Source organism: Lactuca serriola, chromosome 4 (genome assembly GCF_051521515.1).
Source record: "Lactuca serriola cultivar US96UC23 chromosome 4, Lser_US96UC23_V15, whole genome shotgun sequence".
In the NCBI taxonomy this organism is placed as follows: domain Eukaryota; kingdom Viridiplantae; phylum Streptophyta; class Magnoliopsida; order Asterales; family Asteraceae; genus Lactuca; species Lactuca serriola.
Window position 1 is genome coordinate 322581724 of NC_136411.1, and position 19524 is coordinate 322601247.

Below are 19524 nucleotides of genomic sequence, written 5' to 3' on the forward strand. Positions count from 1 at the left end.
TGAGCCAACTGCGGAAGCGTATGGTACTTGACTCATTTATGCTATTTCAGCTTCGGTACTTGGACTTTGAGTCTTACTCAACTTGGCATTACTTTGTATCGATAATTCTCCCTTCTTTGAGTTTTCCATACTAAAACGTTTTAGTGCCTTCTCTAAGTAAGTGTTCTGACTAAGTCCTATTAGTCTCTTACTTCTCTCTCTTACTATCCTTATTCCCAAAATATAGGAAGCCTCTCCGAGGTCCTTCATAGCGAAGCACTTCCCGAGCCAGGACTTAACCTCCTGCAGAGTTGGGATGTCGTTTCCTATGAGTAGTATTTCATCGACATACAAAACGAGAAAGCTAACTATGCTCCCACTGGCTTTGACATATACACACGATTCATCTTCGCTTCGTACAAATCCAAACTCTTTGACTTTCTCATTGAAGCAAAGATTCCATCTGCGAGATACTTGCTTAAGTCCATAAATAGACTTCTCAAGCTTACACACTCTATTCGGATGCTTCGGATCCACAAATCCCTCTGGCTGAGCCATGTAAACATCCTCAGCCAACTTTCCGTTAAGGAAAGCGGTCTTGACATCCATTTGCCAAATCTCATAATCATGAAATACGACAATAGCTAGCATCACTCTAATAGATTTTATCTTCGCAACTGGTGAGAAGGTATCGTCATAGTCAACTCCGGGAGTTTGAGTAAAGCCCTTCGCGACCAATCGCGCTTTATATGTGTGTACGTTTCCATCCACGTCGGTCTTCTTCTTGAAGATCCATTTGCACCCAACAGTCTTACGTCCGGGCACATTATCAACCAAATTCCAAACTTGGTTATCATACATGGATTGGATCTCGCTATCCATTGCCTCTTTCCATTTTGCAGACTCCGGGCCTGCCATGGCTTCCTTATAGCTATTAGGTTCATCAAGGTTTATTAGTGTACCATCACTAATATACGTGTCCCCCTCGGTAGTAATATGAAAACCATAAAACTGAGGTTGAACTCTAACTCTTTCGGAACGTCTAAGAGGTAAGGACTCGTCAATCGGTTCAACCAGAGTTTCCTCCTCGGGTTGAGTGCCAGCGGTAGAGGTTCCTTCATATATCGACTCTTGAATCTCTTCAAGCTCGATTTTCCTCCCACTGTCTCCTTGGCCTATTAGTTCTCGCTCTCGGAAAACTCCTCTCCTCGCAACAAAGACAACATTGTCCTTTGGTCTATAGAAGAGATATCCAAAGGATTTCTGCAGGTAGCCGATGAAAATACATCGCTCACTACGAGGTTCAAGCTTGTCGTGAGTATCTCGTCTTACGAAAGCCTCGCGACCCCAAACCTTGATATGTGCTAACGAGGGAGCTTTCCCTGTCCACATCTCGTGAGGTGTTTTGGCAACCTTCTTAGTTGGGACTCGGTTAAGGATATGGGCGGCAGTCTCTAAGGCATACCCCCAAAAAGAGATAGGTAGTGAAGCACGACTCATCATAGAGCGAACCATATCCAATAAGGTTCGATTACGCCTTTCTGCCACACCATTCAACTGCGGTGTCCTAGGAGGTGTCAATTGTGAAACTATTCCACACTCCTTGAGATAATCGTGGAATTCAAGACTTAGGTAAAAGTTTCTGACTTTTGCTTGATTAAGTAGATATGCCCATATCTACTATAGTCATCGGTAAAAGTCACATAGAAGCGGTTCCCATCCTTCGTGGTTGATCTAAACGGTCCACATACATCGGTATGTATTAGGTCCAATAGACCCTCACCCCTTTCACACGTACTTGTGAAGGGTGACTTAGTCATCTTTCCAAGTAAACAAGATTCGCATGTGACATCTTCCCTAAGGTCAAATGACTCCAACACTCCATCCTTTTGGAGTTGGGCTATGCGTTTCTTGTTGACATGTCCAAGACGAAAATGCCACAAGGATGCTCTATCCATACTATTGGAAGAATCCATGCATAAAACATCATTTCCTAAGTTATCTACAATCATAACGGTTTCATAAATTCCATTACATGGTATACCTTCAAAATAAAAGACACCATTTAGATAAGCCAAAATAGAACCATTCTCATTATTAAAAGAAAATCTAAAACCTTGTCTAAACAAACCATGAAATGAAATGATGTTTCTAGCCATTTCTGGCGAATAGCAACAATTGTTCAAATCTAAAGATAAACCATTCCTAAGCACTAAAGAATTCACTCCAATCTTGGTCACAGGCGATGATCTTCTGCTCCCCATGATTAGATTTATTCTTCCATGCTCCACGTCTCTATTTCTTCTTAGTCCCTGCACATTAGAACAAATGTGGTAACCACACCCGGTATCAAGAACCCAAAAAATAGCATGAGATGAATCGTTAGATTTAATTGTGTACATACCTGCGAAAGACGGCTTGATCTTTCCTTCCTTGATGGCTTGCAGGTACTCTAGGCAGCTTCTCTTCCAATGTCCTATCCTGTGGCAGTGGTGGCACTCTGCCTCCTTTGGGTTAGGGCAGGGCTTAGCAGGATCAACTTTGGTCCCACTAGAAGAGGCACCATCACGGGCTTTAACCTTGCGATAGTTCTTAGACGAAGCCTTCCTCTTCTTTCCCCTTCCTTGTCCAATAACCAAGACAGGAGCAGCGGGTGGATTGGGAGTTGGTGCAACAGACTTGTCCTTGAAGTTGCTCTCAGCGACCCTCAAGAGACCTTGGAGTTTGATTAGGGTGACCTCTTTATTCATGTGATAGGTCATCCTAAATTGATTGTAACTTGGAGGCCAAGAGTGAAGCACCATGTCGATCGCCAAGTCTTCCACAAAGTCAACATTCAACTTCCGAAGACGGTCGACATACCTTTTCATCTTTTGCAGGTGCACGGTAAGAGACTCTCCATGACCCATTTTAGCGGAGATCATGTTAGTGAAAATCTCATAATGCTCTTGTCTCACGTTTTGGTGGTATCTCTCCAATAAGTCTTGGTGCATCTCGTACGGGTACATGTTCTCATAGGACTTTTGGAATTCGGAGTTCATAGTGGCTATCATGATGCAATGAACCTTCGTTGCATCACGCTCATGAGTTTCAAAAGCGGTCATTTCAGCCGAAGTAGCGATTTCAGGGTTGATTTTCTCGAGCTTCTCATCGAGGACATACTCCTTATCCTCATAGTGAGCAATAGTGTGAATGTATCGTATCCATTCGCTAAATTTCGTCCCATCGAAGGTGACCTTTTGACAAAGGCTCATCAATGTGAATGAACTAGCAGCAACGTTGTTTGCGTTTGACATGTACAAATAGAAAGGACAAAGATAGATTAGAATATGAATCCCTAATTATCACCCAATAAGAAAAATTAGGGCTAGGGTCCAACAACAATGTTTACATATTAGAAAAAGGATGTCGTAATCTAACATGCAAACAATTTGAAGGTAAGTGAATGACGATTCACTACTTCTCCACAACGAAAACCTAACTTTAAGTTCTAAATGAATTTGAAAATTCCTAGGTTTAGATGAGATTCATTGAAACATTTCAATGGCATGTTTAAATCTCGATATGCCCCTCTTGTTTGTGACTGTGATACCGAGGATCACAAAGCGGGTGCGAATTACCATGCAAATATACATGGTGCCTTCATTGTAACAATCACCTATTCGATGTGCTGGTAAACCACACACGCTCCATCGAACTATGATAAACAATGAATCACCCTTTGCCACCTTTGCTTGGAACCAATTAGTGTGTCGGTAAACCACACGCGCTCCCCTAACTTCTTAGCAAGGGTGCAAAGTGTAATTTCATGGGATTGCATCAATTCACTTTTCCTAAAGTAACTAAGTTTGGGAAACTTTTGAAAAACATGTAGTTACTTTGTATTTCATATTATACTTTTAATGAGAGGATGAGGTTGCCCTATCCTACCTGTTCGGCTAACGACCCTCCACCGATCAAGCAAGCGGTAGGTGTGAGTGTACACCCATTAAGCGCCATTTTATAGGCTGCAACCTTATACCCACCTTATAGATCGGCTTCGTAAATGAGGCCTACTAACGGTAAGACTAGCATTTTAGTTATACATACATATATATATATATATATATATATATATATATATATATATATATATATATTAATCTTGTAATATTATATTAGTATAGGGTTGTATTTTAAACTTGTAAAATTCTAGGGTTTGAAATTTAAATTGTGTAAATTAAAACTTTTAATCACAAAACATAAATTTCAAAACTTGAGGGCAAGTTTTAAACATTTAAAACATGGAGGATCAAATAACAAATAATCTTAATTAACAATTAATTCCATAATTATCCATATTTGATTTATTTAATGATTTCTTGCAAAATAATTTACCAATTTAATCAAAATAATTAATTAATTATCACATAAGGAAATTGAATATTTTATTAATTGATAAATATCTTTAATTAGATCAAGATTATAGTCATATATATCAAAAAATCGGATTAGGGTTGATCTAATATGATAAAGGCAAGTTTCCATAAGATAAATATAAAAAAATCCCGAATTTGGCCCTTCCTGACGCTCGGACTCGCCGAGTATCCACTCTAGACTCGCCGAGTCCATGACTCAGAAACACAAATTTCGAATTTTTGCAAGTAAGATTCAAACAAACAAGCAACAATTTAATAGAAACCAACCTGGCTCTGATACTACTGATGGGTTTTGGCCATATGAACATTCCTATGTGCACATGCAAACCCTAATGCTTGGATCTAGGTTGCTCTAATTAAACATGCATTGAATCCAAGACTTCTAATGGCTAATTGAGTATAAAAACAATACAAAATCAGATCTAGAAGTTTACCTTTGAATCTCTTGTTTGATTTTGTTGTCTTGGAGCTCTAGAGTCACAATTGTCACTCCTCTAATGGCTTACAAACACCAACTAGCAAGGAGGATGATTTGAGAGAGAGGGGAGGGATTAGAAATCGGCCAGGGTTTCTTTGCTTTAGCAGAGATGCCGATTTCCCTTGCCCTAGGGGTCTATTTATACTTGTAAGGCTCCTAGGGTTTCACGCTTAAACCCTAATTGGATAACTTAAGCTCTAAGTAATCCTAATCCTTACCAAAGATAAGCCTTGGACGAATTTGAGGCTATCCGAAGCCCTAGAATTCGTCCAACCTCTATCCCTTAAGGATTTACAGCCCAAAGTGCAACTATCAAACAATTGACAGTTTATACCCTCTTATTTAATTAATCTCTTTAAGTCACCAAATTAATTCCTAATTAATTTATGACTTATATTAATCAAATAATAATATTATTATTCCTTATATTATTCTCATAATATATTAATAATATTTATTCTCTCATAATAAATCATCCTCTCAAGTTGCTATGGTGAAGGCAACCCAAAAGGACCATGCACAATCGGGTCAAATACTTGCCTAATATAGTTGCAGCCTTAGACACTATTCCAACACACACAGCGCGGAACTGTTACAAATGGAGTGTTGAGCTTTGAGAACGTCAACTTTGCACCCGAGTTAAAGCATAGTTTGTTGAGCGTTTCTCAGATATGTGACAAAGGCTACTCAACTCATTTTACTGATAAAGAGTGTATGATTCTCAAGCCTGGCATCGTCATCCCAAAAGAATGGATTCTAGTCAAATCGAAACGGGATGGGAACACCTACATCATTGATATGAACAGTAACCTACCTGAACAAGTCACTTGTTTATTCTCAAAGGTTTCCGAACACAATGCAATGTTATGGCATCGAAGACTTGGTCATGCAAATGCGAAAAACCTGAGTCATCTTGCGAAAAATGAGATGGTCCGAGGCCTTCCTGTCAGAGAATTTATCACGTTTGAAAAGTGTGTTTCCTGTGCTCAAGGAAAACATCATCGGAAACCACACTTGCCCAAGCAAATCAGCTCAATCAATCAAGTGCTTCAACTATTGCATATGGACTTATTTGGTCCGGTCAACGTCCTGAGCATCAACAGAAGCTCGTACTGTCTTGTTGTGATTGATGATTTCTCTAGATTTACGTGGGTTTTCTTCTTATCCAACAAAACAGGGGTTGCTGATCTGATAAAGAAGTTCATGGTGATGATTGAGAAGCAGACTAACAATCAAATGAAGGCGCTTCGCACTGATAATGGAACTGAATTCAAGAATTCGATTCTTGACCATTTTTGCGTAGAAAAGGGGATAGTGCATCAATATAGCTCTGCTCACACGCCTCAACAAAACAGTGTTGTTGAACGGAGAAACAGAACATTGAAAGACGCTGCAAGGACAATGCTTTGTGACTCCAAGCTACCTGTCTTCTTTTGGGCCGAGGCGATTAACACTGCTTGCTACGTGCAGAATCGTGTTCTAATCAACAAAGCACAGATGAAGACACCATACGAGATTCTTTATGGACACAAGCCTTCCGTAAGCCACTTCCGTGTATTTGGCTGTCCTTGCACCCTTCTTCACTTAGATTCCAACCCTAAATTTAATGCCAAAGTTGACGACTGTTACTTTGTGGGGTATGTTGCGCGCACTGCATATAGGGTTTACAACAAAAGGACTAAGCAGATCATTGAATCTTATGACGTGCGCTGGCTGGAGGAGAATGAAACTGACGCTAGAGTGGGTCCCGGCTGGTTATTTGATTACACATCCCTATTCAGATCTCTCAACGTGTCTTCGAATAATTCAAGTGGATGTTCCTCTGGTTTGAAGAATGTTCCTGTGATTGAAGATGAAGATGAAGAGGTTGTTTACAAACCCCCAACGATTGAAAGGGAATCCTCTGCTCCACTTGAGGGGGAGTTCTCTGCTCAATTTGAGGGGGAGTCATCTGTACAACCGACTAGTCCAGTGCCTAAGATTCCAACTGAAACTCCTAATGCTGAGGCTACACCTCTAACACCCATCGAGAGAGAGTTCATGTCTAGAGATGCTTCCGCTGTCAATCCAACATTTATGGAACTCCTCTTTCCTGAAGAAATTGCAAACGAATTTGTAGCGGAGTCTTCTAATCGGACTCAACCAACAGATGATGGAGGTTTCAATATTCACACTCTTCATGTTTCTTTCAATGGGATCAGCCAAGACATACCCTCCCGAATTCAGTGCGATCATCCGATCGAAAATGTCATTGGCCGACTGGGTGATGGAGTTAAAACCAGAAGTCAGAGTGGAGACGTTAATGAATGTCTTTACTCTTGCTTTATATCTCAAGTTGAGCCCAAAAATATTGAAATGGCTTTAATTGATCCCAGCTGGGTAGACGCGATGCATGAAGAGCTAAATCAATTTGAAAAACTGGGGGTCTGGAAACTGGTTGAGTTACCAAAAGGCAAACGGTCTCTTGACACGCGTTGGGTCTATCGTAATAAGCAAGATGATTCTGGTGTAATCGTTCGAAATAAAACACGATTGGTGGTCCGAGGGTTTCGACAGATTGAGGGTCTTGATTATACTGAGGTGTATGCTCACGTGGCTCGTCTGGAGGCTATTCGAATCTTCCTCGCGTATGCTTCTACAATAATTTCACGGTCTACCAGATGGATGTCAAGACTGCCTTCCTATACGGCAAGGTGAAGGAAGAAATATATGTTGATCAACCCCCTGGGTTTGTTGACTCAAAGTTCCCTAATCATGTCTACAAGTTGGACAAGGCATTGTATGGGTTACATCAAGCTCCTCGAGCATGGTATGCAACCCTAACATAGCACTTGCTCGAACATGGCTACTCTCGTGGTACTATTGATCAAACTTTATTCATCAAGCATGTGGGTGATGATCAGATACTGGTTCAGATCTATGTTGACGACATCATTTTCGGGTCCACATGTCTAATGCTTTGCAAAGAGTTTGAAAGCGTGATGAAGAAGCGATTTGAGATAAGTTCTCTAGGCGAAATGACCATGTTTCTGGGGCTTCAGGTCAATCAAAATTCAACCGGAATCCTGCTACATCAAGCAAAGTATGTTGAAGATATTCTTGAGAAGTTTGGATTTTCAGACGCGAAGCCTGCTTCAACTCCCATGGCTGAAAGACCCCTGCTGACTCCAGATATTGACGGTGAACCCGTAGATCAAACTCAATACAGATCGATGATCGGTTCCTTGATGTATCTCACTGCAAGTCGTCCCGACATCATGTTTGCAGTGTGTCAATGTGCTCGCTATCAGGCTAATCCTAAACTTTCACATCTTATTGCTGTCAAAAGAATCTTTCAGTATATCAAAGGCAGTCCAAAACTGGGTCTTTGGTATCCGAAAAATTCTGAGTTTGATTTATATGCTTTTGCTGACAGTAATTATGGAGGATGTGAGCTTGACAGGAAATCAACATCAGGAGGGTATCGGTTCCTTGGTGATAGACTGGTATCGTGGCAATGCAAGAAACAACATACGGTATCTACTTCTACACCAGAAGCGGAATACATTGCTGCCACGGCGTGCTGTTCTCAAGTTATCTGGACCCAACATCAGCTGTTGGATTACAGTTTGAACTATCTAGAAACCCCAATTCATTGTGATAATGAGGCCGCTATACAAATAACTAAAAATCCTGTCCAACATTCCAAAACCAAGCACATTGACATCAAAATTCATTTCATCAGAGATTGTTATGAGCGCTCGCTCATCCGGCTAGAACAGGTTCCCACAGATAGTAATGTGGCGGATCTGTTCACTAAGCCATTTAACAAAGCTCGATTCGATGTGCTTGTGGGATTTTTAAAAATGATTCGTTTTGAGGATTAATTTTTGTTTTAGGATAGTTTAAATTTGCGCATTTACTTTCGTTTCTCTCCTATGCACAAATTTAGGGGGAGAAATAAAAACAAAACAAAAAATTAGAAAATTTTAAAAATCCAAAAACATTAGAAAATCATAAAATCAAAAAAATATGTTGGTTATGAAATGTGCTTGATAAAGATGTTCTGGAAAGTGATATGATAAAGTGATAACAGACAACCTGAGTCTGCGTAACGTACCCGAAGTTGAAGGGTCTATGCTCTAGTTTGATACGTCGGTAGGCACGAAATTTTTTTAAAATGGACTTGACTAGGGAGAGTTGAACTTAGGAAATTAATAGACTTGACAAATCTTGACCTAGTTAGATACGTTCAGCCTGACAATACGACGCTCGGATAGGTTGATCAGGGAGATATGTATGGGAATCTACTCATCACGTTAAATGAACCCGTACTTGGAACCGTGGTTTAACTTTTCCTCGATGTGCGGATTCTGTCCTTAATTCCGGTTGGATGGGGCAACTGGTAAATTCCGATAAATTAGGTCTGTAGAATATCATTTTCTTTCTTTCCGTCTGTTAGTCGTATGTTGTCTCCTTTGCGTGACTTCCAATCCGACCTGGTACACAACATATGCAACTCTATTTCTCTGCAGGTTATATATGTGAAAGACTTCTTATCTGTTAGCCATATGCTGTCTCCTCTGCGCGACTTCTAATCCGACCTGGTACACAACATATGCAACCTTCTACTTCTCAACCCCTCTGAAGTAATAAGTAATAAGTAATAGAATTCTAAATCTATCCTCTCTCTGAATGGTTGTCTGCTCACTCGGTGTAAGGAGTACTCTGGAAGTTCTTGATGGATGGGGCATATCAGGAAGCGGGAAACACATTCCAGTACACTTAAAATTGAACTCATACAGATTGTCTATAGATCTCGCTGCTCAATTTAGGTGGACAACAATATCCCTGGTCGTCGTCAGATGAATGGACCTTAAGATATAGTATCTAAGGAATTAGGATCAGATATAAATTTTAGGATTTTAAGTTCACCTTGTCTTGTAACAAATAGTATGTCCTAAATTTGTCATAATTTTTTGTGTTTAAGTGGACCACAATACCGACGATCGAGCAGACAAAGATGTGAATATGGAAGGTACCGACAAGTGGATAAAGATTGTCTAACAACTTTGATCCTAGTATCTCAAGATTAAGTCAAAAGTTTACGCATGTTGTTTAGTTAAAATTTTATTTTTATTTTTATTTTTAAAATTTTTAACTAATAGACAAATTTTTATTATTTGTTGAAATTAGAATACTTTTATTTTATGTTAATTTTTTTATTTTACTATTAAAATTTTATTTTAATAATCCTCAAAAGGTTTTATTTTTGAAAAAATTTGTTTGGAAATTAGACTGGCAATCTATAAGTGTATGCGGTTTTGAAAAGTCAAAGGAGTATAAATGTGAGAGTTTACTGCGGTAAACTCTCTTTACCGCCTCTCTCATTCAAAAAGCGTAAACTGTCTTTTCTCTCTCTAATCTTCGAAAATCAAAGTGTGAGTTTCCTCAAAATTGTCTAGTCCTCGTCAAAGGTACGTTAATTCCGACCCTGAACTTGTAACTTGTTGTTCGAATCGACTTAGAATCATAGAAGAATTTTGCATTTGAAGACTGACGGAGTTTACGATGTTCGAATGTTCATACACCGTAAACTCATACATCGTAAACTCATAGACCGTAAACTTGCCACACCCCCGAACCAGACGACGGAAACGTCCGAGGGTTGTCGTGACTTAATTGTATACCATAACATTGAATATATATGAAACATAACATCATTCGTCACCATGCATTAATATAGTACAACTAATAAGGTTTACACTGAGTACATTGTTTAGCATTACATTCCCAAAAATAAATTGTTCGGTTCATAGATAAACAAACGGCAAGCCATCACCGAGTACGTTTTTCCTTTGGTTCACTTGTTACCTGAGAATACAAGTATTTTGAAAACGTCAACATATGAAATGTTGGTGAGTTCATAAGCGGTATTTGAAAAACAATGTTTTGTATTGTTTTAAAAAAAACTACCAGAAAATCCGATATTTTCTGAAAAGAGTTTATGAAAAAGTTTGTGAAGATCCATAAGTATGCTTGTTTGTTTCTATAGTTGTAAAAATTGTTCATTTAACTTGTGTACATTTCGAAACTGTATGTATTGAAAAACCCTAGGAAAACCCGATGTTTTCCTAACACTTTGAATTCCATGTAGTTGTTGTACCATTGCGGCGTGTGAAGTCATTGATTCCAGGCGACGTCGGATTATTGCACATGGTGAATTGCTATAAACACGCGTTACACAAACGACCAGTTTACAACTATACTAACGATCCCGTAGGCGTCGTCCGTACTATTCACGTAATCCAATCACCCTGACTTCTTATAGTCCCACATCCGAAGAGAAAGAGGGCATGAAGACCTCGATAACTCCGTTAGCCGGTTGGGGATAAAAAAAAAGAGTGCGAAGGGCCCTTGACCCGATTCGCATTAGCATAACTGACTTTACTAGCAGTACCAAAGGACCCTTGGGGACCAATAGTATAATAGCCATTGAAAGTCCTTTTACGTTGTGTTGGATCATGTAAGACTCAACAACTCGTAAGGTTGAAGTCTTCGGGCCTAAAGATCAAGCCATTGGGCTAGCTAGGCCCAACAAACAAGATTTTACACTTTGGGGCCCAAAGATGGTGCGTCGACGTCTGTGCACTCTCACGTGTATATTGAATTCCCAAATGTTACTTGTATGAATCGAGTTATCGTCGCGTTAGTAGTTTCGGGTTATTATTGATTCGAGACCGAATCAATTCGTTTAACAACGATTTTTGGTATTGTTGTGCATTGTAATTCGTCGGTAGTCGCAGTGCCAATATTTGATCACAACGGATGTATCGAATTAGCATTGAAATTTTTCTGTTTTCAGCCCCTCTTTATTTTGTAAATTTACTTTTTCAACCCTTTGCATAAATAAATTTCCGGTTTAGTCCTTAAACTATTTTTCTTGGCATTTTAACATCAAAACTTATTGGAATTGATATTTTTCAGCACCTTTCTAGTTGAAAACAGTTTTAGTCCCTGAAAATACAGTTTTCTTGGTTGAAACCTTCCTTTTTCGCAATTTTACACTTTTGGCCCAAATTGGAAAAATTTTGCAACTTTGGTTCTTTTTAATTATGAAAAGCATTTTTAACCTTAGAAAAGGACTTGGGACACTAGTAGTCCACTGTTTTGCAGAAAAATAGAAAATTTTGCATATTGGGCCCTATTGGGCCGACAATGTCATTTTTAGCCCATTAAGCTTGAAATTTGTATTTTTAACCCTCCAATTGAGTATATTTCCAGAAAATATTTTATTAAAACTGTTTTGACTCCTCTCATCCATCAGAATTCGTAATATGACAATTTGGGCCCTTTAACTTTATATTTTTAACATATTGTGTCCAAAAATTGAGTTTTTAGCCCAAAGAAGATGTTATCAAGTCACTTAGCCATTTTTCTTGGAATACTTTGTATGTAATCATATAAGTTATGCTAATATCATTTAACATAAAATAAATCTCGATTTTTAGGAGTTTATGGCTAGATCCAACATCATAATCACACAAAAACACACATATAAGCATAGAAATCATACAAGGCATACAAAACACATATAGATCTACACTTTCACTTATATCCCTCCCCCCCCCCCCCCCACAAAACATATAAAACAGAAAATAGGGAGTATGAAGCTCACCTTAGGGTGTGGTTTCGGTTTTTGAAGAAAAGATGGAAGAAAGCTTGGTGATTTTTGGCCTTAGCACCCTTTTCTTGAAGATCTCGAGTTTGAGGGGTTCTAAGACACAAGTTTATGATTTCATGAGAGTTAAGAAGAGATTTTTGGATATAAGAAGAAGTCCAAAGTATGGTTCCAAGCATTAACTTACCTAGATAATGATTTTAGTGAAGAATTCTCCTTATGAAGCTCTTGATTCTCGAAATTTTTGAAGGGGGAGGGAGGAATGCTCTTCAATACTTAGAGAGATTGGAATTGAATTTTTGTGATGTGTGTGTGTGTATCCTCGGCCGAGAGTGAGAGGGGAGGGAAGAAGAGTGACTTTGAGGTGACATGTGCATGGAGAAATGGGATTGCATGGAGGTTTGGAGTGTAATGCATGGATATCCATGAGGTATTATTGATGTGGCATGATGAAGTCAACTCTTCATCTTTGTCTTGGGCTTTTGGGCCGAAACTAAAAAGAAAGGAGGGTTTTGGGCTTTAATGCCCTTAAGCCCATTATTAGAGTTAAGTTGGATGATTGTAAGATACAAGTGTGATTTTTATATCTTGTTGGGCTAGTTTAGGTTAATTATGGTTCACAATATTTAATTTATTTCCTGCTAGGCCCAATATGGCCCAAAATGTTGAAATAAGTGAATGTGGGTCCAATTAGAGCTCATTTAAGGGTTCTAAGCCCATGATAGTCAAATTGGAAGCTTATTGGTCCATTGAGTCCAATAAGGAAGTCCTAGTCCAAAATGGACCTAACAAGAACTTCTAGGATTTCCAATTGCTTGATGACTATTTGTAGTATTTGTATGATGTATTTGATTGAAGTTTTTTTTGATGTCATAATAATAGGTATCACACATGCTCTTAAGTTTTTGATTCAACATTTTACTTAAGTATAGTGATTACAAGACACAAAATTTATAGTTGTGACAAAACTCCTTTTGCTTCATAGACCGTAAACTTGTTTTAATTCATGGACCGCAAACCCGCTTTGACATTTGCGACCGTAAACGGTCTCTTGGTCTTACGGCCGTAAACTAGGTTTGACCTTACGGCCGTAAACTAGGTTTGACCTTACGGCCGCAAACTCAGTTTACAGTCCGTTGACCTAGCTTGACCGTAAACTCAATTTACGGTCCGTTGACCTAGTTTGACCGTAAACTATGTTTTCTTACTTGGCTTGTTTAAGTGTAGATAATGGCATATCTTAAGACAGCTGAGATGCACAATCTTGCAATAGTGTTGGATGATCCACTAGAAGCTCACAAAGATTTCATGTCCATGATGTATCGCTTACGAGAATGCTGCTTGGCTTATGCAATCACAGTGAATCCTGTCATTTATGAATGCCTTATTCAAGAGTTCTGAAAATCAGCCAAGATGACCGAGAAGAACAAGGAAGTAATTATTGAAGTTGTGGTGCAAAACTGCAAGATCTAGATTTCGGAGCAATATATCAGAGACACATTGATGATTCTTGATGATTCTGACTATCCAACCGAAGCTGATGCTGCGGAAATTCTAAAGATTCTTGAAAGAATGGGATATGAGGGTTCTTATCCTCCTACCGTGAAAAAACTCTTACCTCTTTACTGACACTTCTTGGCTCACGTGTTCATTAGTTGCGTGTCAGGACGGAGATCGGGAGCGGATAAGATCTTAATCAGAAACACAGGACTGATTGTATCCCTGGCAGCTGGCAACAAATTCAACTTCTCAAAGTATATCTTTGATGAATTTCTTGTGAACATTGGTGCACTGACTCGGGGAAATAGAGATACATTTCTGATGTATCCCAGATTCATTCTAACTTTCATTGATGATCAGTTTCCTGACATGGTTAAATCTGGTGATAAGATGGATACTAAGTCCCTAGGCCATCACACCGTTGGGCTTATTAAACAAAACAGAAAGAGTAAAGTGGTATTTCAAGGTCTTCATCCCTTGGTGAAGTTCGGACAATTTGCTGAGATAAACGAGTCTTCCGAATTCCATGAAACTTCTAAAAAGACTCTATCAGAACCGACTTCATTAGAAAAAGTGTCCTCTGAGTTTATTATCACTGCTTCCGAACATGAAGATGTTGAGACTCCTGCTCAAGTGATTCAAGTTGATGATGAACCTGAATTGCAATCTATTCAGGTTCAGAGTGACTATAATGAGGAATCGAGAAAAGATGACAATGAAGATGAGAACGTTGATTTATCGGGATTTGATCAAGATGATATTCCACAGAACTTTGGTGGAAATGAAGACTTTATGTCTGAGTTGAACCTCGACAGCTTGCTTGACAATGTCAATGAAGTGGCTCCTGTGACCACTAAGACAAGGATTGAAGAAGACGTTTTTGTGATCTCTCCTCCTGCTTCAAATCCAACGGCAGAAATAGTAATTCCCACGGTGACAGTGTCAGGGATTCCTCCCCTTGACACTAGCCTACCTACATCATTGCTAATGGAAGAAGATCTTGCCACCTCTCATGCCACTCCTCCCCCTAACAAACGATGTAGACTTGTACTGAGGTTAGCAACTCAGAGTACAACGACACAAAGTGCTACAGCTCCTCTAACAATGACACCGGTTATTGTCTCAACCGAACCCATCAGTGAGGGCCCCAATGTTGTATTTGAAGCTGGTGGTCCCTCATTTCATGCAGATCCTTCATCTCCTAGACCAAACGAAGATGATGTCTCAGTCAAGCTAGCTCATCTGTTAGCTGGGGAACAATTCTCGACACCACCTTCTCGTGGCAAGGGAATTCTCATCGGAGGTGACAACACAAGAGATTGCCCCCCCTCACCCCAAAGCCAGATTGACGCCATCAAACTGAAAAATGTTGAACTTGATCAGAGGAATATTGAGCTGGTAATCAAAGTCGCAGAACTCCATTCTGAGAATACCGAGCTTAGCATTCAAATGGCTGAACTTAAAGAAGAAGATGCTCTGAAGACAAAGCAAATTTCTGTTCTTCAGACGCAATATGGTCGTCTGGCTGCAAATTTCCTGGAGTTACAAAAGAAGCTTGAAGACAGGTATGGTGATAATTTCAAGACAACTGTTGATGAACCTCATGTCGATCCCCCGGTTCCAGATGCTCCAAATGATGATGCTCCAATCTCTTCTCAACCAATCAGATCCACGATTGTTGTAGATCGTTTTGAAGTAGATCCAGAACAGGCCTCTAGAGCTGCAAAGGCTAAAGGAGCCAAAAGAAAGAAAGTTGATGAGAAGTCGACTGACAAGAACAAATGGCTATTTAAAAGAAGTGTGGATCATAAAGCTCCCTGGGATAGGCCTCGAGTAACTTTCACTGACCTAAGCACTCAAACTTTCAGAGACATATATGGTGATAGGTCAGGAATTATATCGTGGGAATTTCATGATACGTTGGATATGTTTATGGTACGAAGGAAGAATGGGAATAAAGAATTGTATAGGGATGCTCATGATTTCAACTCCTTTACCAAGGTTGATCTTATTGAGCTATCTAAAGCTCCCTTCTCAATTCCGTCAAAGAATTCAAAGGCTAGTCAATTTAAATCTTTCTTGGAAGATCAAGTGGCTAAGGGTTTTCCATCAATGAAAATTGCAGAGTCTTTTGTTGCAGTTCACAAGCATGTTTTAGATAAAGAAACCAGCGAGCCTATTCGGGCAGTGATGTGGCCTGCCAATGCTCAAGTCAAACATATCCCTGTTCCTCAAAATTGTCCTAATGGATCCCTACACTCTATGCTTTATTGGGTGTATGATGACACTTCAGATGCTGCAATTATCAAGCTCAAAGAAGATTGCATTCGCCTGTATGACAAAAGGGATCTACTCCAGTTTGGTGAGCGAGACATTCATCAGCTTGCCAAACATCAGATTCTTGCTGCTGATGAGTTATTTGAACCTGCTGCAAAGGAATATACAAGGATGGTGGCTACGATTATCGACAAGAGAATATGGAATGGAGCTATGGGGAGATCCGATGTGCTGGTTGTCGACAAAGACTAAATCCAAGCCTGCTCCAAACCAAGGGGGAGATTGAAGGGTCATGTAAATGGTTTGGGCTAGGCTTAGCATGTGATTTGTTTTGGTTCATGTCTGTATTTACATTTGTGTTAGTTTTGTGTTTTGTGGTGTTTACGACCGTAAACACGTTTACGGCCGTAAACGTGTTTACGGCATCAAACTTTTTTTGCGGTCATTGTCTAGTATAAATAGTCTACACATTTGTCTTTTTGGGGGTGGGATGCTCTAGATGTTTACTGCCTGTTCTTGAGTTGTACCTGACGATTTCTAGTGTTTAATCGTGTGCAAGCTCAATTCATTCATCTTATTGTGTTATTCTCGATTCATGTTTGTTTGATTATCAGTTTTAGATCTAAAATCCAACCTAACAATAATAATTGTCGATGAGGTTTTCTCATCTAAAGAAATATCCATAAATCTAGGTTTTAAGAAAACATGAGAAAATAAAAAATATAAGAAAAGAAAAGTAGGTTAAGAACATATTATAAGAAAATATAACAGAGGAAGCATTATGTACGGCGTTGGTGGTGCAATGGCGGTGATCGGTAGGGGTCTAATTGTTGTGTGATTGTAGCGTAAAGTTGTACGGATGAAGTCACCGATGAGATAGAATCGGTAAGGTTGGAGTAGATCGTTGGAATGAAGGTTTCAGTTGTGGTCGACAATGACGGCAACTAGAATGGTTGTGGAGAGGGATGACGATTGTGTTGGATAAGGTGTCTAATTCCATAACTTATTTGGTATATACTTGACCCCCGACCCGGCATGGTCCATTTGGGTTGCACTTCACCCGAACTATTTATGGATAATTTTGTGAGAGTTATACACATATGTTTATTAATATATTATAAGTTATAATATATTAATATGAACTCATGTTATTTAATTAGTGTTAGTCTTAAATTAATTATGAATTAATTTAGAGATTAAAAGGAAGACTAATTAAATTGTGGGCTATTGTTTTATATGGTGTGGGCTAACACTCATTTGTTAATGGGCTAGGCTTATATGGAAGTCCATGGATGATCCATGGATCCTTGGAAAGGAAAAGACATGGGTTATTAGGGTTTCACCCTAACCATGTACACTATATAAGCATGCTTATGTTGCATGAAATAGCCACAAGTGACACTAGTGTGTGTGTTTTGTGTGTGGCCGAAAGTTACAAGTATGTGTACACTCTCTCAAAGTTTTCCAAGAGTTTGTGGTGATTTGTGATTCCATTTGAGGCATTCACACTATTGGTGCTTGGCCCTCAAACTCCTTAGGAATTGAACTCATCATCAAAAGGTATGTAATCTCATCTAATTCTTTTATGTTTAAAGTACCCCATGCCATGTTAGATAGGTTATGAACCTTGGAAAAATTATTATTTTGCATGTATTTAGACAAACATAGATCCAAGGTTTATTAGGGTTGCATGCACACTTAGGAAGTGTTAGATTGCTCAAAACCCAACAGTGGTATCAGAGCCTGGTTTGTTTTCTTGAATACTTGATGCAAATTGCTGAAAATCGAAGTTTATATGCTGTCTGCACAGCTGACTCGCCGAGTCCATGAAGGGAATCGACGAGTCCAAGACAAAATTCATCCAACTCGGCGAGTTGGTTCATGCACTCGACGAGTTGGACCCCCAGACAACATATCTTCGAGTTTTGGTGTTGGAATTGGTCTAGAATCATTACCTTAAACTGTTTTGGACTCATAAAACCTATTTTTGATGTGGTAATGATGATGGTGGACCAATTTCAAAGTTATAATCAAATATCAAGTTTATATGTGTTCATATGATTCTTGAAATTGTTGATGTGGATGTTCATGTTCATATGAGTTTTGTTAGATCATAAGAATTATTTGCAAATTGTTTGTTAGTTAATTCTTGATCTTAATGTGTTTTAATGGAATTCTTAATTTGTCCTCAAGTTATGGAATTCCAAGAGTTTTTCTTTTAAATATTTTTAAGAAGTTGTAGGTTACATTTTCTTGAAGAGTTTTTCCCATAAATGCTTTTATGGACTTCATAACTTGTCCTCAAGTTATGGATTTCCAAGAGACTCTTCATTAAAAGTTTTAAACACTTAATTAAAACTCATAAGTTATGAATATCCAAAAGTTTATGAATTGTTCAAAACTTGCCCTCAAGTTTTGGAATTTGTAAAGTCTCACACAAACTTTAATTCCACATCCTAGAGTTTTAAAAGTTAAAATTCAACACTTATACTATTATGAGATTAATGGTTAATTATTATATATATGTATAGGAACAAGTCGTTTTACCGTTAGTAGGCCTCATTCACGAAGCCGGTCTATAAGGTGGGTATAAGGTTGTTGCCTATAAAATGGCAACTTAATGGGTGTCCACTCTCACCCACCGCTTGCTTGATCGGTGGAGGGTCGTTAGCCGAACGGGTAGGACAATGACTTTAAATTCTCATTAAAAGTATAATGATTATTATAAAGTAACTAAATATTTTTTTATTTAATTCCCAATCTTAGTTACTTTAGGAAAAATGTGAATTTGGTGCTAGCCCATGGAATTCACACTTTGTACCTTACCAAGTCGTTGGTGGAGCGTGTGTGGTTAACCGGCACACTAACTTGGACTAGTAAGGATCACGAAGGGTGACTTAATGTTTGTCATAGATCAATGGAGCATCTGTGGTTAACCGGCACATTGATTAGGTGATAATATAAGGGTACCAAGTGAATTGGTATGGTTATTCACACCTTGTTTTGTGATCCTCGGCATCCCAGTCACAAAATTTGAGAGGGCACACTCGAGATTGAAACATGCCATTGAAAAGTTCAACGAATCTCAAAAGATCTAGGAATTTCAAATCCAATTAAAACCTAATAAATTATTTCGTTTTTCATGGTGGAAATTGGTGAATCGTCATTCGCCTACCTTCAAATATTTTATAGCTTGGATTACGGCATCCCTC

General features: G+C 38.9%; 1 protein-coding gene across 1 annotated transcript; it reads left to right on the top strand.

The window, feature by feature from the left end:
* Positions 1–6372: 6372 nt before the first annotated feature.
* Positions 6373–13936, top strand: LOC145099561 (uncharacterized). Its single transcript, XM_079037118.1, has 3 exons — positions 6373–7159; positions 7211–7455; positions 13763–13936. The coding sequence occupies exons 1-3, from the start codon at positions 6373–6375 to the stop codon at positions 13934–13936; spliced, it is 1206 nt and encodes a 401-aa protein (XP_078893244.1).
* Positions 13937–19524: the final 5588 nt, after the last annotated feature.